Source organism: Molossus molossus, unplaced genomic scaffold, assembly GCF_014108415.1.
Source record: "Molossus molossus isolate mMolMol1 unplaced genomic scaffold, mMolMol1.p scaffold_m16_p_1, whole genome shotgun sequence".
NCBI lineage: Eukaryota > Metazoa > Chordata > Mammalia > Chiroptera > Molossidae > Molossus > Molossus molossus.
In genome coordinates, this window is record NW_023425344.1 from 79,294,140 (window position 1) to 79,318,842 (window position 24,703).

At 37.9% G+C, this 24,703-nt stretch overlaps 1 protein-coding gene across 2 annotated transcripts in view; it reads right to left on the reverse strand.

Annotated features, from left to right (window-relative positions):
- Nucleotides 1-24,703, reverse strand: part of PPP3CA (protein phosphatase 3 catalytic subunit alpha) — a 315,724-nt gene that overhangs the window by 53,679 nt on the left and 237,342 nt on the right. For both annotated transcript variants that reach the window (XM_036269387.1, XM_036269396.1), the window contains exons 4-8: nucleotides 17,132-17,243; nucleotides 15,939-16,084; nucleotides 12,665-12,804; nucleotides 4,009-4,086; nucleotides 1,129-1,223 (exon numbers count right to left, since the gene is read on the reverse strand). In XM_036269387.1, the coding sequence (XP_036125280.1) occupies nucleotides 1,129-1,223; nucleotides 4,009-4,086; nucleotides 12,665-12,804; nucleotides 15,939-16,084; nucleotides 17,132-17,243 (571 nt within the window). The remainder of the gene's footprint in view (nucleotides 1-1,128; nucleotides 1,224-4,008; nucleotides 4,087-12,664; nucleotides 12,805-15,938; nucleotides 16,085-17,131; nucleotides 17,244-24,703) is intronic.

Genomic DNA, 24,703 nt, shown 5'->3' on the forward strand with positions numbered 1-24,703 from the left:
TTTCTGTTTCCATTTTTCTCAATCTCAGAAAGCTACCCTCAGACACGCTGCCCAGGCAGTATCCAGACCAGTGCCAACCGGTTACTGGCTTTCCACATTTTATCACCTATTCTGCCACACCTACAACACTTCTCATCATTTCTGAATAAAGAAATTATCTTAATGAAAGAAGATAATGTGTCCCTTGTTCTTCCTTCCTTCCCCGAAGTCAGTAAAGAATGCCCTCTTGTTTCTGGGCTCTCTCAGGCACATAGGTGTGGAGCTTCAGAAAAGAAGTGCAGAATGCCAAACCAGAACACCTGGGTTTGAGCCCAGGTCATCACCGCCTGAGTGACCCTGGGCAAGGCAATTAACCGGAGACTCACTGGGCACAATAAAAGGAGTTGGGGGCTAGTAATATCTACTTTGAAGTTTAATACAATTTTAAAAGAATAAATATTTACTTTTCTAGCATAAGATCTGACTCAAGGTAAGTTCTCAATACATAAAATTTGAATCTAAATTTGAAGCTATAGGTTACTTATGTTTATTTTTCTTGATTTCTTTACATGCACAATCACACCATCTTATTTAAATCCACATTCTTCTTAAGGGACATTATTTTGGATTACCCAATTATAATTTATTTTAAAGCCTATAATCTGCCCAGCCAGTGTGGCTCAGTGGTTGAGTGTCGACCCAGGCACCAAGAGGTCGCTGGTTGGATTCCCAGTCAGGACACATGCCCAGGTTGTGGGCCCAGTCCCCAGTGGGGGGCATGCAGGAGGCAGCCGATCGATGTTCTCTCTCATCGATGTTTCCATCTCTCTCTCCCTCTCCCTTCCTCTCTCTCTCTAACACCAATAAAGAATGAATGAATGAATGGATGAAGCCTATAATCTGCCAGGGCAGTAGCTGGTCCTGCTACACATCAGAAGCACCCGGAGAACAGTTAAAAAGTAACAGCATCTGGGTCCCATCTCTGACCAATTGAATCTTTACCTCTGGAGATACAACATTTGTTATCAAACAATAAATGAAAATAAAGAAAAAAAATTGTTAAAATGCTTTACTAAAACCAAAATAAAAAAGCTTAAGGATCATTACACATATTATAGAAGAACACAAGAGGGATTCAAAACCACTTACCTTTGTTATTGTACACATCTAAGTAATTTGGTGCTGAGAAAATCGTAATTAGAGAAGGGAAGCCTGTTGTTTGGCTTTTCCTGTACATGCGATACCTGAAAACAATGAATACAAATTAGAGCAAGGCCAGCAGGGAAATGATGGTATCAAATAATCAATTTAGAAACACAAAATTAAAATATAGTTTTATCATTCAAAGAGAAATTGATTAGATAACATTAAACAATATTCTCTCTCCGAAGTCTGTTATACAGCAGCACAGTTTATTTCAGATATGAGAATGAAAACATACACTCATATGTAAAATTTCCAAATAACTTCTTCCCAAGTCTAGCGGACCCAATGAGGGTGGAATCGGTGAAAATTCATTTCCACGTGGTCAACAGAGAAGACAGAAGCTACTTTTTGCCTCTACCTACCACGTTTTTCACAAACCTGCCAATATTGTTGGCATAAAAAGACTCAATAAGCAAAATATAACTCTTTCCCATTAATAACCAGGCTGATTATTTTATTTATTTACAGTTATCTGTTACAGTTATGTTTCCCCTTTTTGTCTAGACTAAGTGATTTGCTTTTCAAAGAAAGCTTGGTTAAATCTATGGGTTTTATGAACTCACATTGTTGCTACATTAGAATTTATTTATTACCAATTTCGTATGGTGTCTGCAGACCAAAAATTATTGTTTCAGCAGGTGATAGTTAATCTATTAGTAATGAAACAGAACATATGTGAGATCTTTGGAAATAAACCAACAATCCAGTTTCTCTTCTTCTACTAAGACAAAAATAGAACTCGAGTCCTCGAAGAATCAAAAGATACAGGAGACTGGCTCTTTCCCACCAAGGTGAGGATGTATTTCATGACTCTATGCAACAGATTTCAGGAATATCCGTTTAGAAACATTCCTATTATAGCACATAACAAAACTGTATCAGTCCTTGGGTATTCTGTGTCAGTTATTTCTGGCATGCCTACTTTAGCTGGGCTCCAGAGGTGCTAAATGGTATCTGTAGACAGATAAATAGCCACCTTAAAATTTATAACTTTATAATATTTTGGATACTATTTTTTCCCAGAAGAAACGCTCTCCTTAAAAATCTTTTGAAATGTTCTTTGTGGCCCCTGAGAAGATTCATGTATTTGATGTGAACACTGAGAAGGGATTTATAGACTGATTTAGGAATAGTGAGATCCCAGTGGTCATCTGCTGACAGGGACTTCTCACGTCCACGGGGAAGAACCTCGCATGGAATTCTTGGCTTCCTGTCCTACACCCTGCTGGTTCAGCTGTCTCAGTCACCTCCTGCAGGGAAACCCTGGCTTCTTCCTCACCAAGGGCTCAGATCTGCCACATCAACCAGCACTGCACAGTTTGGACGCCTCATTTCCACAGAACGGACCTAACTGGGAACCCAGGCAGCAACTTTTCCGGTCTCGGTGGGACACAGTTGAGGTGGCTCACCAAATCTGTGTCTCCTGGCTGCAGTGCCTATTGTTCAAATAAGGGCTTATTATTCTTTATTACAGTCTAAAATTACATTTGGTTTACATTCTAGAAATATTTATTCTGCTTATGGGACTAAACTTTGTTGGGGGAAAAACTAGAAAGTGAAAGATAGTACCATTCTTAATCCTAGTGCTTTGACTTTATAAACCATGGCCGGCTATGCCCTTTTGACAACAGATAAAAACAGAGAAACTGGATGACACAACCTGTTTTCTCCAATGACTCAATCACCTGCTCGTTTCTAAACAGAGATGTTGGTTTTAATTGATGCACTTAACCTATTTCAAATAAGTAGATGATTTCAGGTTCACTGTGGGATTAAGATAAGTCTGCCTCAAGTGCACAGTTGGGACAGGCAGCCAAAAAAGCATGGTGACACCACTGCCCAGAAGAGAAAAAACCGGTTATTTGAGGCTTGGTGGGGTATACCCACGGGTCACTTCCAACATCAGCGATAACAGCAGTGAGCACCTAGTATGGGATCAATTTATACCTGTGGATTGATTGCTTGAAAAAAGCGAATTTTGAAAGGAATTTAGGGTCTGCCTTGATTCGGGATCATCACAGACATTGCAGGCTTCTACATTCCCACTTTTAGCACCCAGGTTATAAAAATAACTGCTCTGACATTTCGGAAAATTCAGAACCCGAGGGGTGAGTTTAAGCATTTGAAGGTAAACACTGCTTTTCAGTGGAGCCTACTTGGAAGGGTACTGGACTCCCAATCCTAAAATTAATTATACCTATTTCTCCCTAATGCAGATTTAATCACCATCAAAGTGAATATCTGATATTTCTTAGTTTTCTAAACCCTTAAGATTGGCTGCATTTTAAAATTTACCAGATATTATAAAATCATGTTAATTAACCATTTATTAGTTAGAACATAAGACTTTCCCCATTATTTAAATGTTTCATTTTTGTTTTGTTTTTGTTTTTGTCCCTTAAAACTCTACAGGGATCAGGAATGATGGTCTTTAAGAGTACAACATGCGATATCTGTTAAATATTTATGTGTAATTCTCATTCACTTTGCCAAGCAAGACTGGTAATTTACACATTTCCAGGACAGAGGTTAAGGGCAGGCACTGGAATAAGAGGAAGTACCCTTACAGTGATTAAGAAAGCCCGCTGACATTTTTACCTGTTCAAGCTAAAAATGGAAGAGCTTTAAAGGGGACTTCACAATATACCTGCAGCCACTTATTTCCCAGGACCCTGCCTATCGGTGTCATCGGAAGACACTTTTAAGGTTGAATTCCTGCAGCGAAAGGGCCTGGCCAAGGGAACCCCACAGCCTGAGCAGACAGAGAGCTGTGACAAAGGGACAATGAGTGCGTGGTTTTCATAAACCCACACAACTGCTCACCCGGCATCCTGGGCTTCGTGGGCTCGGAGTATAGATAACAAGTTATTGTGTTGTAAGAATTCACAAACAGCCGGGTAACTGCCAGGGACAAAAAGAAAAGAGAAGCATTGGTTATGAAATCATCAAAGGGAGCAAATCCACCTGTGACATCAGACCTATGTGATTTGATCCAGCACATCAAACATGTATCCTTCATGACACAAGCCCCCTGGCTCTCGAAGGACAGGCCCTCCCCTGTGGCAGACAGAGCACCCACAGCTGTGCTTTGCACATAATCGGAAAGGGCTGCAGGTGTATGAATTAGAAAAAGAATGCAGGCTGTAATATAACAACACTAGAAAAGTGTCCGCTCGGAGAGAAAATCAATATTATCAACTCCACCTTTGAACACAAAGTGAACAGAACCATAAATATAACATGAGGACAGAATTGAAAATATAAACCTCAATTTTCTCAAATACAGCCCTATTTGTATTTGTGGGGGATGTGTGTGCCTGAGTCAGGGAGTGAGGGAGAGGAAGTCTTCGGGGAAATCGAGCTACCAACTTATGTATGGTGATTAACTGACTCACTCCATCACTCAATATCTACACAGAATTATGGAATTCACAAGGTTTTAAACTGTGTACCTTACAAACGATCAACAGAACTGTATCTCAAATCTTATTCTTTATTTTGACTTAATAAAAATATCAAAATCCAATCAAGGCAATATTGCCTATGAAGAAAGTCTCTAAGAACTAAAGATGAGAACGTCATTCAAAATGAAATTCAAATTACAAACTAAACCTGAAAACCCTTTGCAATCACTTTGTCTCTGTTTTAAGGGTTTTGAGTGAGATAAATGTACGCTATAAAAATGAATACATTTTAGAGATTTCAAATCAAGGGACAGCAAACCCACGCTCCTTTTAATATAAACAAACTGCAGATATCCACGGACCTGAACTACATATATATGCTACAGAAGACAGTTCGGCAACCATAAACATAGCACTTTGTAAAAATACTTAGCATATATCTCTTAAGTAATTTATCATAAAAGAAAAGTTGAAAAGAGTTTCTATGCTACAGATTTTGTAAGAATTTGCTGAACAATAGGAAAGAAAATACCATTAAGATGGCATACCATTGTAGAAATACTGATTATAAAAAGGTTCAATTCTTTGGTAAAAGTGGGATCTGAAATAAAAAATAGTATTTTGCATGTGCACATGTTTGTGTGTGTGTCTGTACACACAGATGTGCATTGCAGAATATTCGAAATGTTCCTACCCTTTCTCTTCACACTGTTTACTTATGTTTCTTGTGCCCGCATAATGCTTCTTTTAAAAACAGTTTATGGCCCTGTTGTTACACTGTAAGACAGAGGTTGTCTGTCTGGGTTGGTAACTTTTCTGTCCTTGGGAAAATGGCTTGGCTACTCTTTATTTTATTTTTCCTTTTGGAAGAACTTACACTAGTCTTTTGAAAACGTGATTTTAATAAATGTTCTTCATGCTATGTTTGATACTTTTATGTCTGAGCTAAGTTCTCTTCCATGGAAATACATACCTGATTTCTAAGGGAAATGTGAACAAAATGAAATTGGAAATACATACCTGATTTCTAAGGGAAATGTGAACAAAATGAAATTCCCTACAGCATCCTGCTAGGCTACTAGCATTAAGTGAGGAACACTTGCATTATTCCTCAGAAAAAATGTTCTGAAGAAAATCTTAAAAGTTTAAAAGCACATGCAAGCAAATACCCAAACTTGCTAAGAATTAAAAATATTTTTCAAAATAAATACTTTGACTATCAGCTAGATTCTCATTATTGGTAAGCTACCTGCCTTGAATACATTCAAGTTTTCAATAATATTAGGAAAATACACTTTCCAATATTTTTATGTTTTTTAATGGAAATGATGAAAACCAAAAAGGGTTCAAACTGAAAAGCACTAGAAAAAGATGTTGCCCTGGCCAGTCGCTCAGCTGGTTGGAGCATCATCCACACACCAGAAGGTTGTGGGTTTGATCCTGGTTGGGCCATGTACAGTAGGCAACCGATCAATGTTTCCCTCTCTCTCTAAAAAAAAAAAAATCAATAAACATATCCTTGGGTGAGCATTAAAAAAATATGTAGAATGGTAGAAAAAGCAGAGTTCATAACACCTTACCACTATAGAGAGAGTTGGAAATCACTTATTCAAATTTATCAAAGGCTCACTGGTAAATCTGTTCCATTTGTTAGGAGATTATATTATGCACAGGGATGGGTGGTATGAGAAGTGTAAGGTGTGGTTTCTGTATTGATGGTATGTATAATCTAGGTAGGAAGATAAACATTTGTATAAATTAAAAAACCTACTTAAGAATGAAATAAATTTAAGATAAAACAGTATAAGTTTTGAGACACAATAAAGCAAGATAAGAAAGCACATGGGTCTGAGGAAACCTTTTTGAAAAATACCTATCTCATGGCAGATCTTCCTTTTCTTTGCATTGATAAGGCGAGGTTTCCATGATCTGTGCCCACCAAGGGGAGAGAGCCCCTCTTCCTCCAGACCGATCAGCCCAAGCCCAGGCCCACAGCCTTCTGAGCAGAGGGTTGGCTGGATCTCAGCCCCACTCACACCCACCACAGGCACCCTTGTCAGGCAGTCTGTCTGCGTGAGGCACCTGGAGTGATTCTGTCTAACCCGGTGGCGGAAACGTGTTAAACCAGACGCGCTCCAAGGACTGGAGAAGCCAACAATGCTCTCAGCTTTGTGATATTCATGTACCAGCATCGCCGCTGTTTGGGGAAGAAGTTATCTTCTCTGAAAAAGTTGTTTTTTATTGGATAATTATTCCTTAAGCACTAGAGAATGCATCTTCTCTGGGTAGAAAGGGAGGTGAAAATTTCCATGGAATAGTGGGGATACTTAAATCTGGGTTCATATTCCTATTTCCTGTGTAAACTTTGGAAAATAGTTAAATTTCTTTGCTTAACCTGATACAAATAAATCCCCTCATTTGTAAAAATACAGATAGTATCATTTATTTCATAGACTTGAGATAAAGATAAGATGAGTTAGCAATAGATGTAGGTTTCCTAGTCCAGTGCCTGATTCATAGCAGTACTTTTCACAACTGGTACCTTTCTCCCCACCACCATGGTATGGAAGAAAGAATGCAGCACAGAACGCTGAGTCAGCAACCCCAGGTTCTACCAGTAGCTGTTAAATGTATCAGTTGCAATGTGTGTTAGATCTTCAAGGAGATGATGTACAGGGATTACTAGACAGGAAGTGGTTAGAATACCACCAAGAGAGGGAGAGGGACAGGAAGCAGACCGAGCATGAACAGATGAAGAGGGTGGAAAGACACAAACGTGAGACATGGTAGAAAAAGTGGCGTGGCACTAGAGAAAATAGCTATGATTAGATGCATTCTGTTGATCCTCTTATTTTTGTTTCTTGCAATATGAAATTATATGAGACTCTGATTTCAATCTCCCAGATTTCAGGCCCTTTAACCACGATATAGTCAGCAGGCATTATTAAATGCCTCTTTTATGCTTTTATGCCCTTACTTTCCCTGAGTATTTTTTTTCTTCTGGAGTGGTCTACTGTTTTGTCAAGTCTTAGCTAAACGATCACTTGTGAACCCTTCCCTTCAAACCTACCTTACCCTGAGGTGTACAAAACTGCTGTATCCACCATGTTTCCAGAACATATGAAAGCAATACATCACCTGCCACAGTGTAGTGTAATTTGCGTGTATACATCTGGTCTCCAGCAACAGTGAATGCCTTCAGAGACAGACAGTTGTGTCTTCATATGCTAGTTGCTTAGCAGTCCTTTGCCTGCTAACTGGAGCTCACAGTTAATTTCTGGAGTAGCCCCAACAGAGGCAGTTAAGCAGGCGAGAGAAACAAAGTTTCTTTCCCTCATCTGCTCCAGCAAAGCAGAAGCAGGCAGCTTGCCATCCCTGGTCAAGAGACCGGGAGGAAGCCTCTGCCCTCTGCTGTCCAGCCCGGGAGTACAGGGGACTCTGCCCAACTGTCCAGCTCCTCCTCCACCTCCTGGGGCCTGGCAATGGGAACTCAGGTGTCCTGGCGTTGCCTAGATACTGTTAGGCTGATCTTTTCCTAGGACTGGCAATGTTATTTTCTTTGCCCCAGGGTTCTCCAACTAATTTCATTTTACCCACTAGGGATCAAGCCTGGAAGGGCTCCAACGGCTCCTGCCAGAGCTTCACCAGAGCCTGAGTCCTCACTTGCACCTGGCTGCCAGCTGCCTCAAGGGTGGTGAGTAATTTTTTACTTCAGGCAAACTTTTCAATGAAGTGTAACATCTATGGAGAAAACTGCACACATCAGATTACAAATCGGTGACCTTTCCAAAGTGAACACCTTTGCAACTAGTGCTCAGATCAAGACACAGAAGGTTTCCTGAACCCCAGTGACTCTTCGTATTTCCTCTGAGTCACCATCACCTCCTCACTCAGGGTAACCACCATCCTGGCTTTTAACATTACAGATTAGCTTCTCTAACCTTGAACTCTTATTTCAGTGGGGTCATCCTGTATGCACTCTGTAGTATCTGCCTCCGTCCACTCATCACTGTACTGACATTCATCCACGCTGTGATGTGCAGTTCTAACTCATTCTCACTTGCTGTATTTAGTTATTTAAATATACTACAATTAATCATTCATTCTACTAAATGGGCATTTGGGTTGTTCCCAGTTTGGGGCAATTGCGAATACTGCTGCTATGAACGATCTGGTATTTTGGTACACATATGTACATGTTCCCAGTGGATAATGAAACAAGAGTAGAATAGGTTATATGAATATTTAACTTTAGTGTATACTGAACCTGCTAACTGTAATTTGGGATTCGAGAAAATGTGAAAACATTCAGGTGGTCATCTTTCTAGAATTCCCAGTGAGATCTCCCCTCAAATTTTCATGAACACCACTTTCTCAGCATGTAAGAGCCTAATTTCCTTCCATATTATCTCTGGTTGAATATGTTCTACTCATCCTTTACAATTTAAGTTTAACAGCACTTCCATCCACCATGAGTAGACCCTTAAAACCATATCCATCCCTGTTTGGGTAGGTCCCCAGATTGTGTGTGTGTGTGTGTGTGAGTGTGTGTAATATTTATTACAGCACTAACCCATCTTGCATTTTCCTTGTCAATTTCTACTTACAAATCTCTGGCACTAGACTGTTACTCCCTTGAAGATAGAGATTCTCAGCATTTACAAAATCTGACAGAAGGCATAAATATAGTATGTGCTTGGGTAATGTTTGTTAAATAACTGAATAAGTGAATGAATTCTCAAAAGATACCCATGAGTGGCACAGTATGAGTTGAGGGGAGGGGGTGAGGATGTTGTACAATCAGATGTGATTTCAACAGACTGAAAATGAAGGTTTTTGAAACCAGAGTGGGAGGGAGGGAAGGCAGATGCTGGTGACATTACAAAAAGGGTCGAGAAGATGTGATGACTGGTGGTGATTTCAATGTAAGAAGAAAAAGGAGAGATGTTTGCTAGTCTACATGACTAGAAGAATGAAACACACACACAAACCCAGGGCGGCTCTCTAGTGGGGATTAAGCAAGTGGAAAAGTATATCAGCTTTTCCAGGCAACGTGAGTTTAGGTTAAGTTGACAATGGAATATCTTAGGTACAAAATTCCAGCAGACAACTAGACATAGAGAATTCGAGCTCAGGAAAGATGAAGGGTCTAGACATGGATTTTGTGGTCAAACCATGGTGGTTATAGTTTACAGTGAACCTATGGAAATAGTGAGGTTCAGGGGAACATGTGAAGAAAACAATGTCAAAAGCAGGAGGAAGACGAAGAAAGAGGCAAGGATCTGCTTGATAAGGTAGGGAGAGCCAGGATTTGTGAGGAAGGAGGAACCCAGGACTTCAAGGTGGAAGGGTTGGCAGAGTGCCAACTGCAGAGAAGTTCAAGGCCGCCCATCTGTGACGAGGAGCCCAGTAGTTATGTGAGTGAGCTGTAATTTGCAACTTCAAAAACACTTTTAAAATGACTGTTAAGATGCTCTTCAAATCTCAGAACTGTAGATGTCTGATTTAACTCCTTTTGAAGCCAGCTAAACCTAGAACACAAAGCTTATGTGATGTATCCAAGGCAGACATACAAACTGACAACCAAGCACCTAATCCAGCTGACACTATTGTTTGGACTACATGACAATGAAAATGTTACCTCTAATTTGTCGCGATCCTCATTAATCTTTACAACCTAATACTTGGCCTGCTTCAAGGCTCTCAATTACCTGCCTTGAAATTTTAGGCATTTGAATACGCAAACTCTGGTCTAAGGTTATAAGGGTAATAGTAGCCCTTGGGCAAATATAATGTTTTCATGCATTCTTCCTCTCTGTCACATTGCCTATTTTCTATAACTCATGAACAGCATTAATAAATTCTACCAATGTAATTTTCTGTATAACTTTATTTAAATCATGGCCCAGGCTAAGTGATAGGTCATAAATAGGGTGGCATGGCAAAATAATGATGCAAATTTAATATAAACATGTAAAATATAATCAGGAGTTGTGGATCGAAATCAGGGCCAATAACTCAGACAGGTAATTGTCACCAAGTCTCTCTATCAATTTTTTTGTTCCGTTGTTCCTCTAGGTCAGCTTCATAAACCAAGACTACAAAGGATTCCTTGATACCTTCATGATGGCACTAAAACCAAAAGGATCAACAAGCTCTGGGAAAATAACAGTCATTTTTCTCTTCCTCAGAGAAAGCATAATCCAGACGGCTTTGCCATTAGTCAGTCTATAGGCTATGAATTCATATACTCAGCATTTTTCATGACTAAAAAGCTATTAACAGCCTCTAAAGAGAGGAATTAAAGAATCATTTTGTTGAGAACAAAAGTGTGAAAACATGCATAATCCTCTATCTAGTTGATGGCCTGTATCTCTGATGTAAATACTCTTGTGTCTGTATCCACAAAACAAAAATATCATCACTTTATGTAAGTTCTGTACAAGACTTTATTTAGAGTCTGATTTATTTGAAAAGCTGACTCAGAAAGCTAACAAAAGAGGTTATACTATGAAAGAAATATTAGTGCAATATGCCTTAATATCAACATCAAGAGGCTTAGATTTTGTTTGATATTATATTATTGAAGCACAGCTCAGTGATATCAAATAGGTAATATAAATCCTCATGGTATACTTAGGGATTCAACACCAGATCTGAAAAATTGAACACTTGGCTTTGATACATTTCAATAATACTGAACTTTTCACCAAAAAGCTTGGACATCTTTAATAAAAGATTACTCCCAAATTAACTAATTACTGAAAAGAAACCTTAGGCTTCTCAGAAACACTACACCATGAACCAAAATAGACTCATTAGACTTGATGCCCAAATTTCCAAAACAAAGAAATGAATTGTAAGCTTTCTGATAAATGAGCTTGGAACAAATCCCTCTATTAATATTTCTAACAAAAACTTTTTTTGGTAGATGCTTTACAGTATTCAAGACTCTCTGTTCACAAACTTCAATTCCCAATCACATCAACAGATGAATAAAAAAAACTATTTCCCCCCAAGGAAAACTGAACGTATGGAACACACTGCTCTACCATTGAATAAATTCTGATCAATGTAATGCAGAAGGATATCTGCTTACTCTTGAGACAGAAGGTAGATGGCTCAATACACAGGCAGAATCCTCCCTGCCTTGCATTTGCTTAGGTGCCAGGGCTGGAATTGAGCATAAATTTCAGTGACCATCAGAAGGATTTTTTTTTTAAGACTATGCATTTTAGAATTTAAAATTCTGAACTCCGTGACCTCTTTCCCCCCTTCACATAAACTGGAGGTCTGATGATAAGGGCACCTCGTGAAACTGAGTGTCATCAAATGTAGTCGGCTGACATTGACATGAGATGTCAGGAAAATCGTGAAGACAGGCAAAAACCCAACTGTGTTGTTGACATCTGCGCTGAAAATATTATGGAACAGGCAAATATCCACACATTGGCAAATATAAAAATGTAAAAATTACTATAAAATTTTTTTCAATGTGCCTTGTCAACATGCTAACAATAAATTTACTTACACTACCTATATACTATGTTGCTGCTAATGTTAATTTATCCTGAAAGTCTGATAAAGTTAAGAAAATTTAAAAATAACTTGAATATCATTGAATTAAGCAATTTAAAATTGTTTTCTTGATTTATAAAAAGAAATACATTTTTTTAAAGTTATTACATAATTGAATGAAAAAAAGTCAAGGCTGGCATTGGATATTTTTCCTACAGTTCTTGAAACAAAACAAATTTTCTACTAAATCTTCCTTACTATCTTCTTCAGCTACTTTGCTACCCTGGTACCACATGCCTCTTTGATGCCTTTTCTATTCTTCACAGATATCCTATCTATGTATTTATATAGATATATTTTTGTTATATACTTATTTATATTTTCATTGTGCAAGTGCTAAGAACTCATTTGAACCAGGCTTTTGAAGTGAACCTTTCATTTATACTTGTTTCCTAAAGAAGTTACGCAAACATCGTAAATACATCAAACACGTGTACTAATAAAGGACAGAATTTATGCACCCAACGTGCTCCGGAAGGCGGGCGCTCCCTCCTCACCTGTAGAAGTACGAACAGCCCCTGACTGTGTTGTGAGTGAAGTGTTCCTGAGTCTTCTCATTGCCAAAGTCCTCCAGGGGGTCTGACCACAGGATGTCGCACATAGGTCCATAAGCAGGTGGTTCTTTGAATCGGTCTAACTAAGAAAAATAGAAGACAGAAGCAAAATACTAATCATTGGAAATTTGGAATTCAGAAAATAGAAGAGACCAGAATTTTGCAATATCCAACTTCCTCTCCCCACGCACAGAGCAGCTGAACTGCCTTCTCTGCCTCTCCCTCTTCTTGTCAACTCCCCTTCCTCCTTGGTTTCTCCCTATTCTGTTTCCTCTCTCTCTCCAGTTGTCCTTCCTTCTTCTTCCTGATGAGCTCATTTATTATTGCCTTCATCTCCTCCTTTACTTCCCCCTGCCTCTTTAACTCTTAAATCTTTACTCTTTTTTTTTCCTTTCTCCTATTCTCCCTATTATATTTCTCTTTTTTCCTAACTTATTTTATCTATCCAAATGTTTTAGTCACTATTGTTGATGTGACTCTATCTGTGTTTCATTTCTTGAGGAAGAGCTTTTATTTTATTTTATCTTTGGGGAACTTTCTACTACTACTTCCATTAAACTGTGATTTAGAAATCTGGATGAGAACCACTTATGGTGTTTATATTGAACAATATGACTTTGAGAACAGATGGCTTTCATTTTAAGAGCAGCACTTGCTCTATGACATTTTGGATGCTCATGCATTAGGGGCTACCTAGGTGTTTAATTAAAATACAAGCCTGTTCTAGTTTATCTTACTGGTTACAAACCAAAAGTAATGATCAGCAGTAAAATAAACCCAAACTTAGCTGGTTATTCCTCAGCTCACAGTTCTAAGCTTCATAGTTATACCTGAAGCCCTTCATATGAAATTCATTTTCCAGCTATAAATGTTTAGCAAAGTCATATTTCAGTTTTAAAAGGTGCACTTAGAGTAATACAACTGCAAATGGCATTTCACCAAGCATTTTATAACACTGTCACTTTCCTTTAGTTTATCCTGATTTAACTGCAATGAAAAGATCTTTAAAAAGTTAGCAGATATAGTCTCTTGAAAAGAAATGCATAAAACAGCTATGAAAACCCATTAAAGATTGACAGTCAATACTTTAACATTAAAAAACAAAACAAAAAACCATAGGGATAGATGGAGAGGTGAAAATACAAGGATGACTGACAGCCAATCGAATTATCTTTTTTTCCTGAGACATAAAAAGTGATGTAAATCATGGTTTTGCTACACACCATTTTTTACTAATATCTAAAAAGAATGAAGCAATATTTCACCTTTTCAACACCCAATGAAAAACTCCAAGACAAGACCCTCTATATTTCAGCCATTATGTTACCCATAAAATATGCATTGCAAACTTAGACTTGTTTAAGAGATTTAAATAATGTATGCTTTTGGAACAATTCATCCTAGAAAAATAATACTTGTCCATAAAAATACAAAATTTCTTTCTGAGAAACAAGAACTTATTATTATGGGTAGAACAGCAGAAGAGGGGAGGCTTTCTGGTCAATGCGAACCCCCAGCTGAAGGTTCGGTAAGACAACCAGAATACAGACCTCCTTCTGGAAAAGTTACACAGTGCTTTCTAAAATGAATACTATCTACAGTAAGAATAAACAAAGAAGATTTTTGTTAAATAAAGTAAGTGTGGTGGGAACTCTGACTGACACATGGCAAAATGTAAACCTCAAAATCAGGTTATGGCTAAGTCTAGAGCTTACTGACAAACATGAAAATTGAACATAATAACTGAATCATGCCAGTCCTGGGGAAAGTAGGTGATATTTTAAAAGTCCACTTAAGAGATGTTTCTTATCCTTTGAGATGACATGGAGGGACCTGGAGAACATTATCCTAAGCAAAAACAAGCCAAGCAGAGAAAGACAAATATCACATGATCTCACTTATTTGTGGAATATAATGAGCAAAACAAGCTGATGAACAAAATAGACTCAGAGACATAGAAGTAGGATACAGACTGACAAACCTCAAAAGAGGGGGTTGGCAGGGAATAAAGAGATAAACCACAGAACTCACATGCATGTATGCATAACCATGAACACAGACAACAATGATGGGGACGGGGTGGGGGTGGAGGGATCGGGAGGAGGGTGTCAATGGTGGAAAAAGGAGAAACATCTGTATCAAAAAGAAATTATCTAATTAAAAAATAAAAGTCTACTTAATTTATGAGAAGTTTAGTTATTTCAAGGTCCATCAGATTACAGAAGAATGAATTGGTTACATTCATGCAGAAAGTGAGCCACTCTATACTTGAACTCCATGAGCACACTGCGGTGTTCTGTCTCCACTGCACATTAAACATAGAGCAAATATCGATGCCCTGTGTGCTACAGGACACCAGAAGCAGAGCGGAAAACCAGGGTTTATTTAATGTACCTTCATTTGATTTTAAAAACAAAAATCGGAATTTTCTTTCTAATAGAAAAGTAAATATAATGTTATTTTTACACTTTAAGACTTGGATCTTAATGGAAGAGTGTTAAGGTAGAATTTGAATGTTTTAACTTCCCTAAATAGCTTTCATTAAAACCCATACACTTTTAAAAGAATCTTGATTGAGCATAATCAAAGAAATAAAAGATTGCCTCTTCCACTACAAAGAACTATCCACTGTATGAAACATACTTCCACTTAATCTAACTTACCTTTCTATTGGCTAAAACAACAGGAACAGCCAATGTTAAATTAAGTAGAAAATGCCTCTTTAAACAAATCGACTGTTTTTTACCTAGACACTCAATAGAATATTCTCATTGCCTTTGTTACTTTAAAGTTTTAAGCTGTAACAGATAGATTTTTAAAAATAATAATATGGACAGAGTTTAAAGGTCAAGTTGTGATACTTTCCCAAGACCAAAGCAACATTTTCTAACGATAATATACCATGAATACACATTGGGTTCTGTTAGAAGCAAACCAAAAAGAAATGAAAAGGTGAATTTTTTTTAGGAATCAAATATTTTACATTTCTAATGACACATGTCAAATGGTAAGATGAGGTTTTAAAGATGAAAACTCTTTCAAGTAGAGATTATTTTTCTTTCTAGAAAAATAATTAATACAAGAAAGAGATTCATAACCACTTTAAAACATTTTAGTTCAAAAGGAAAAAGTTTGTGATAAAGGCAAGGGAATCAATGTCTTCTCTTTATTACGGAAGCACACAGAATGATTAGACTTGGAAAATAACAGAACTTACTTTTCTGATGTCATCTAAAGTGTTAATCTCTGGAGACAGACCGCCGTGTACACACAGGAACTGCTGGTTCATCAGGGCAGCCAGGGGCAGGCAGTCGAAGGCGTCCATACAGGCGTCATACACGCGTTCTGAATACTTTATTTTACCTTTCAAAACACGATTTTAAAGAATATTGACTCGTGATTTCATAGTTAGAATCATGTCTTTGAAACAAGTTTTTTTTTTTTTTAATGTTTTCTGGCCAGAATCGTATTATTAGCGAATAAACTGCACACTGCCAAGTTCCAATACATGATTAAATAAGACTTGAAAGAGTTATATGCTGACCTTTCTATCTACTTTATTGATGTTGTTCATCCTACTTTTCAGTTTTTAGCAACTTTTTATATAGCAGAGGAGAGAACTCTTGTATATATCCTTGCTATTTATCTGCAGATGTATCTCAAAAAATTATACACAAACAACTAGGAGACCAAGAGAAAGATGGCCATCAAGTGGCTGGCTTGCCTAAATGATCTTACAAAAAAACAGAGGGCAAGACATTCTCTCAAGCTGTTTCTGATTCACTGCACACTGCATCTCTCCTATTGGCTCGCATGTGCTGTTTCGAAAGAAGCCACTGTGCTTCACTGAACATGGGACTAATGACAGACAGTTTTAAGTTTCACTGGACAGTGGGGAACATTGAAAGAAGGACTTTATAAAATGTATATGAAGTACTCTTCCTCCTAGCATTTCTGTCTAAAGGAAGAAGTTATCTTTAATTCTGTAAAATCCACTAAGGCTAGTAAATGGGCTGCATCCAAAAACAGGGGCCCAATGTTGACTCTCCTTCCGTTTGCTTTTCTTGAGTGAGTCGAGTTAAAGGGTAGGAGGATTATCCCAGATAGTATCATTCTGGCTATTTAAAAAAAAATAACGTAATTATTTTTTCTTAGGATAAATTACACCAAATACTAATTCAAAGTTTTTGATCACTTTATAGAGAATTTGTCATTTTAAAAGAAATTCTAAATTCCCTTAACTCTCCATGCTTAGAAAGAAATATAGAATGACATGAAATAATGTGTTTAAAAATATTTTTTTTTTTTTTTTACTTTGATGCAATAGAGCATATTGTAATGTGTTCTTGGTATGGATTAAACTTATTTATCACTTATGGTGTTAAAGGAAGAGGCTTGAAATATACTTACATTCTTGTTTAAATGTGAAATACTCTGTTAGATGTCTACATTCATGATTTCCACGGAGTAAAAACAGTGTTTTGGGGTAAAGAATTTTCAAGGCCCACAAATACAGCACACACTGAAAAAAACAACAACAAAAAGAATATAAATATAAACACTATATCATTATTCTTAAGCATCCCACCACTGACATATCAGGAAGACATCAACTAAATGCACTAATGTGACCAAAAGTCCCCAAACAGCTAGACCTCGTTAAGGAGGGCACTGGAAATCAAGCAGAAAACATTACTTTGGTACAAATCCAAGGTTTATGTACACCTAAAATATACACAGGCACTGAGGATCTAGAGAGCACAAGAAAACCAGTGGGAAAAACCTACATGAAAATATCCTAAAAAACAAAAATATACTGATATAAAAGTATGACAAGAAATGTGATTGGCAATTAATAAATAAAATAATGACCTCTCTCTATAAAGCTAATTATTATTTTTTAGAAACTCATGTACAAATGAAAAAAACCTGAAGGGAAAATCAAGACAACATGCGGCGGCAGACACTGATAAGCTCAGGCTGACTCGGACAGTGTCTGTCTTTTCTTCACGTTCCCTTCTTCACTAGCCTTCTTCATCTCCATTACCTTGTCTTTTATTTCAGTACCATTGGTACATGAAACCTTAAGTTGTTATAATATGTAAAAATAATTAATCTGAAGGCCAGGGAATCTCACTGTAAATGCTGCTAATAGCTAGGGGAAATACTTCAATTACCTTCAAACACAAATGTAGTTACTTGGGTATTTCAGTTGTGTAAAAATGAGGGTCAACTGTGAATTAACCAGGTTTGGAGTAAAATTACATGGATAGTCTTCCTAGAGTGTGCATTAAAATAAATGGATACTGAGATATTAACATTCATTTCATTACCCTCGATGGGCACTCATTAAAAATCCACAGGGAACAGCAAACTGCTCTTGGAAAATAAGTATACTTTTTTATCCTCATTAAGTTTATGTTCTAAAAGTAAAGCTAAGAAGATATAGAACCACAAAAATATTGAGACAAGTCTGACTCTGGTTACTAAAATCTGAAACCCCAACACATAATATTTACATTTAAATAAAGAGCTGGATAATGTCCAGAGGAAAAAAAAAAAACTGGAAATTCATCTGTTGTGCTACCTGTGAGGAAAAACCATGTCTGAAAATTTATTAAATGAGTGAAAACAACTATGTTTGAATATACAGCCCAAGTTTTGGAGAAAATGCAAATGATCAGAAAAGTATGTATAATTGTGTTTTTCAAGCAAGATACTGTCTCCAACTATGTAATTGTGATTAAAGTAAACAAAAATAAGAGGTTGACATCAGATTATATATATATACATTACCTAATTTTCTCATTACCCTTTTCTGATTACAGTTATTATTTAAAGTTCATGTGAAAAATGATATTACTATTTCTGAGACATTGACCAAGTGGCTTATCCGAGTGACCCTCGAAGCATCACGATCTGGTGAAATGTGTCTAAGTTCCCTGTGATCTCAGTGGCTCAGTGCGTCTCTGATTACTACGTGTCAGGTTTTACAGGTGCACTTACATGTTTTCACCAAAAGAGTTTGTCTTACCCAAGCTCGTCTCACATTTCAGAGAAGATATTTATAAACTATTATCAATGTCAATAAGAGAACTATTTTCCAGTTTAAGGTTTATAAAAGGGTCTACTTTGTGTACAAACACACATATATAAGTATATATATGCACTTCCAAATCAGTTTTAACTTTTGATGTCTAATTTTTGAATAAAAATGGTCATGAAAAGTTTAAAATTATATTTACTTGTTAAAATTACTATATTTAATGTATGCGATTTCCATACTGGAGGAAAGAATACATGTTGTTTATACTGTAGGTACTATTTAGAAAAGTTTTCTTATCTTTCGTTTTTAGTAAAGTATAACTTATACACAATGAAGTGCATATATTTTCAATGTATAATTACGTGTTTATATATGTATACTCCCATTAAACTACTACCCAGATCTAGTTACATTTCTTTTTTTCATGTTAATCTTCACCTGAGGATATTTATCCATTGACTTTTTTTAGATAGAGAGGAAGGGAGGGAGGGAGAGAGAAACATGGATGTGAGAGAGACACATCGATTGGTTGCCTCCTGCACGACCCTGACCTGGGCTGGGATGGAACCTGCAACCCAGGTATGTGCCCTTGACCAGGAATGAAACCCAAGACCCCTCAGTCCTTGGGCAGACACTAACCACTGAGCCAAACTGGCCAGGGCAATCCAGTTACATTTCAAGATACAGAAGGCTCCCACGTGCTCTCCCCGCCTCCCATCAATATTCTTTTGAAAATGTAACCACACTGTTGAACTATTTAGATTAGTTTTTGCCAGAACAATTTATTTTAAAGCAAAGCTATTACCTCTCCAACTAAAATCTAAAATGCAATTTTTAACCTCACTCAAATATTCCTAGAGGAATCATATTCTAGGACCCACACTTTCTTTTTTGCCATCTGTGACAGATCCTGTTTTGACATTAGGACGCAGCTTTATCACCTCTGGTCTTAATTACTGCACCTCTTTCATAGCTGAAACCTCAAAGAGTGACACAGGAACATTCTATGACATTCTGTCATGCTTATTTACTTTTTAAATTATTCAATGCACAGTGAATGTCCCTTATTATGTAATGGATGTGAAGCACCTAATATATAGGAGGAGTTTAGGACATGTTAGCTCCTTTTTCTGTAAATGTGTAAATGAGAAGGAAGACAGGAACACGAAAAGCAGAAAAGGAGAGAGCAAGATAGGAAGGGAGGGAGGAAGGAAGAAGGAAGAAGGAAGAAGGAAGAAGGAAGGAAGGAAGGCAGGGAGGGAGGGAGGCAGGAAGGAAGGCAGGGAGGGAAGTAGGGAGGGAGGGAAAATAATGCAATTTCCAAATTCCTGGCTCAAAATACCCTAAAAATAAGAATCCTGTTTTCACATTTTATTTCCTTCTCCCTTGTGGCAAGAATAAAATATCTTCCCAAACACTGAATTAAACCACAAACGCAGCCTACATGGAAGAAGTGGCACATGAAAGGACAGGGTGGACTGCAGAGCGGAGCCGGCCAGCCCTCGCCCTCGGCATCTGGTGGGGGAGGGCTGCCAAGCTCCACACCGTCCTGCTGGCAACTGTTCTGCCTCCTGAAGTTCTGACATTCTGGACAGCTGAGGATCCTAAGCAAAATCATAACCTGATATTACTTTTAAAAAGGAAGGTCTCTTGTAAAAAATTATCGCAGTCCATAAGCAATGAAAATACAAATCAACTAAATAACTGGTATTTTCACCTACATGGTATCCGATGGCTCACTTGAGTAAAATTTTCACGGAATTAAACAGGGAAGAGGGAAACAGAAAGGCAAGTTACACCGGCCTTTTTGCAAGGTGAGGTGTAAATCAGCAGCACTGGTCACTTTCAACTGGACCCCGACCGGCTGTCTTTCCAGTCTTACTTTAAACAATGGAACAAATATTTATAATTTAAAGTTAGTTTGGGTTACTCAACAGAGAGAATGAGTGAGCATCCTCTTCCTTTTTATTGATTTTCATCATAAAGATCATCTTCTTCTAGTTAATGTATCTGAAGCAACACTAAAGGATATCATTTTCTTTATACATTTAATTGGTTCTCTGATAACAGTAGCGCAATAATGTATTTTGTAATTCATGCCTTTTAAGGATAAGGATTCTTGAAAAACTTGCACGGGGTAGTAAAAAAGAATGTAAAAGAGGAAGCAAGGCAGTAAACAATATGTGTACAGCTTCAAATATACATCAATCAGTTCTCTAAAATAACTCTGTGTAGTGACACATTCCAATCAAAAACGCTGTCTCTCAATCATAAGACAATTACGTGAAAGATGTGCCTTGGTTGGGAAAAGATCTAAACTGCTGCAATGTCAAATGCGGCTCCTCGCAGACATTCGCCGGGTCTGACAAGCACGCAGAGAAGTGTGTTACATGGACGTTCGGCTGCAGGGAGACAGCCAGACACTTTCTTCCCTGTGTCTGTGGCATCACTCTGCCACCTAACACTGCTCGCTGCATTGTTCGCTTGTTATTCTCAGGCGGGAGCAGGGAACACTGCTTGACTTGCTGTGGTTCGTTCTAGTCTATGAGTTTGCAGCTAATAAAAACAACTCTTCGTGCTTAACTGTGTTTGAGGCCTGGGCTGAGATCTGGATGTAAGTACAGCGGGGCCGGCCAGCTTGCTGCTAAGCTCAAGGTGATGCCAGGCGCAATGGCTAGAAAGGGAGCCTGAGGAAGTGAATAGAAGGAAACAGCTGTGCGTGCCTCTGTTCGCTGTTCTGTTTTTCCCTGCCTTCCCAGAGAAACACACTCAGACATGGACCTATGTACACACATACGCTTGATCAAAGACATTAGGTAGCATAATGCAATCATCAGAAAGAGGATGGTATTTGGTGCGAGACAAATTATTACCCCAAACAAAATTACCTCTTTCATCACTACTCAAAAGCTTGCTTGTTTTATTTGGGCTAACTTTGTGGGGAATGGTTTCTGATCTTGGCAAGAAGAGAAGATGGGGGGAGAGGCAGGGAGCGAGTACATAAAATGAGCTCTATGTACTGCCCAGAACACATTACCTGGTGCCTGTAAATACTACCCGGCAGAGACTGTATGAAATCCGAATCCACTCTTCAAAGCTGATTTGGTAAAAATTAAACTTAAGTGCTCTTCTTTGCCCAGAGGAGAGCCAAGGAGAATACCTGCAGTGGCGCCCTGAATTATTCACATGAACGAAGAACCTTTTGAAGCCTGTTAGGATAGTGCACGCTACACTGAGCTCTTACTTTAGGATTTTTCTAAAACCAACAGCACTGTATTCAAAGAGAATATTTTATATCGAACGCTGTGACTTTCAGAACGTAGTGGTGGGGAGAGGGCTGTGTGTCCATGTTTGCACACGTGAGTGAATGTTGAGTGTTCGTCTGTTTCTGCATTCCTGAGGTGTGCATTTTGTGTGTGTGTGTGTGTGTGTGTGTGGTTCTTTCAGTGAAGACATGGCCAAGGTATGGGGTGTAGTGGAAAGAGCACAGGCTTTGAATCCCAGCACTGCCATTTATTATGTGTGTGACTCTCCCTGAGCCTAGGTTTCTGCATGCATAAAAGGAAGACATTAACATAGTCCATGCAAAGCCGTACGGGAAAAATGAAATCATTTCTACTTCGCAAACAATAGTGTTTATAGCATGCAAACAATGTCGGCTTCCTTAATCCACAATAAAAAGCCCCGAAGTATTCTTGGTAAGTATATTTTACATAAATGTCTGTTCTATTTTAACTATGACAATACCACTGAGAAATCCCAAAGTCTTTCAAAGGTCACAGTTTAATCCAAACAGATCATTTGTACATATAAGGCTATATCATATTTTTGTCATTTCTGTATGCATGTGGCAAATCCCTGGGGCTGTACTCTCGGACTCTTGGAGTGTAATTAAAAAGCTCTTTTTGATAATGAGGACTCCGATACATACATCTCAGAATTTCTAAATGTCCTATGATGCCTATATTTGATGTCACCAACATTTGGTTTCATTCTTAGATCCTCTGCTTGAATTTAAATGGTGCATGTTACACAAAACAGCACAACTTTCATAGTTCAAATATCTCGATTAATTTATACTAAAAAAAAAAAAAATCTGCTGAGAAACAAGTCAGTGACTACTGCTTCTGAACTTCTTTCCTTTAAGGAAACAGCGTTCTAAAAAGCCATAATTAGGGGCAGTTTAGGAAATTTCAAATGGCTTGAGGCCAGAGGCTCAGAAGCCCAAACTCTTCAAGTAAAAAAAATAAAAGGTAAATAAAGACCAATACGATTAAGAAATGTTATCCAAAACTGGAATTGATGAGATAATGAAATCCATCATGATTTAGTACTTTATCTGTATTACTAAATTAATAAGAAACAGGGTTACTGTCTTTGATTAGGTAAAAAAGAAAAACAAATTAAAGTTGTTAAAAATCATAAATATTATGATATTAAAAAAAATTTCCACCATCACACTCCATTATTTGGCTAATAAAAATAATCACTACCCACACGACAGTCTTGGGCATCCCTTGCCTTGAGGAAATTAGAACACTTATTTCATTCACCCTCAGAACCTTTCATAGGAGCATATATATACATGTTACTTTTTAAAATGTTTTATTTTATTTTTTAAAATATGTTTTTATTGATTTTTTTTTTTAAGAGAGAAAGGGGGAGAGAGAGAGAAATACTGATGTGAGAAACATCAATCAGCTGCCTCCTGCCTGCCCCCTACTGGGTATTGAGCCTGCAACCTGGGCATGTACCCTGACTGGGACCTCTCAGTCCATGGGATGACACTCAATCCACTGAACCACACTGGTCAGGCTAGCATATATATGTTAAATAAATAAGACGAATTTTAGAGTTACTAAAATACTTTTAAAAATATCCACACAACCCTAATTTAAGGAAGGCAGCAGAAACTCTTTACCTCGCATTGCTGCTTTCTGCCTCTGCAGCCTTTCTTAAATCTGGCCACACAGTGAAATCACCTATGGTCATGTCAACAAATCTGGCCCAAGGTGAAGGCACAGTGCCACTTCTGGGAAACATCCTTTAAATGAGAGTCATGCCCTTCTCTTTCCCCTTTTCCTTCTAGCTGAATGTAGTGTGGGGACATGATGGCTGAAACTGGGGTAGCAGCAGTCCTGGGTCACGAGGCTGCCTTTGGAATGAGACCATGCGCAGCAGAGCAACAAGGCAGAAAGAGTGGGCCCTGGCACTATGCTTGTCACACCGGCCCATCTGCAGGCTTCTAATGGAGAGAGAAATGCACTTCTATCCTGTTCAAACCACCATCATGTACAGGTTTTTTCTTGTTTGTTTTTTTTTTCTTCTTGGCAGGCACTAGCCCTACTGTGACACAAAGGTCTTAAAAATTTGTACTCAATCACACTTCCCCGCCATGTCGGTCAAGTGAGCCCAGGAATGAGGTCAATGAGGTTTACTACTTTCTTCCTCTATATTTTTCAAGCTTTGACTTCCCTCCTAGCTAAATCTTACCTGTTCTTCGACTTAGTCTTCTCCACTACGTATCGCTCTCAATCTGCTCCCACTTTCCTATATTCAAATCGCAATTATTTTCTGTACTTCCTTTATCACAGAGTTTAATAATCAGTTCAAATAACTGAATCCTAGATGTCCACCTGTTCTGGATTTTGATTCTAGAGAGCTTATACTTTATAGTTACAGTTTCCAATATGGATTTAATTTTCTAGAGAGCAAGAATATATATTTCTTCAAATTATTAACGGTCCTGATCATAGTGCATATACATTTTACGTGCTTGATAGTACATGTTTACCAAATGGAAGAAACTCCAAAAATGTACTTTGTCCATTTGGATTTATATACCAACACCACCCCCACTTCCTTCGTCATCATAAATAAATAGGTGACCGTTAAATAAAGGTTTAATATATTGGTGAAATATAATAATAATAATA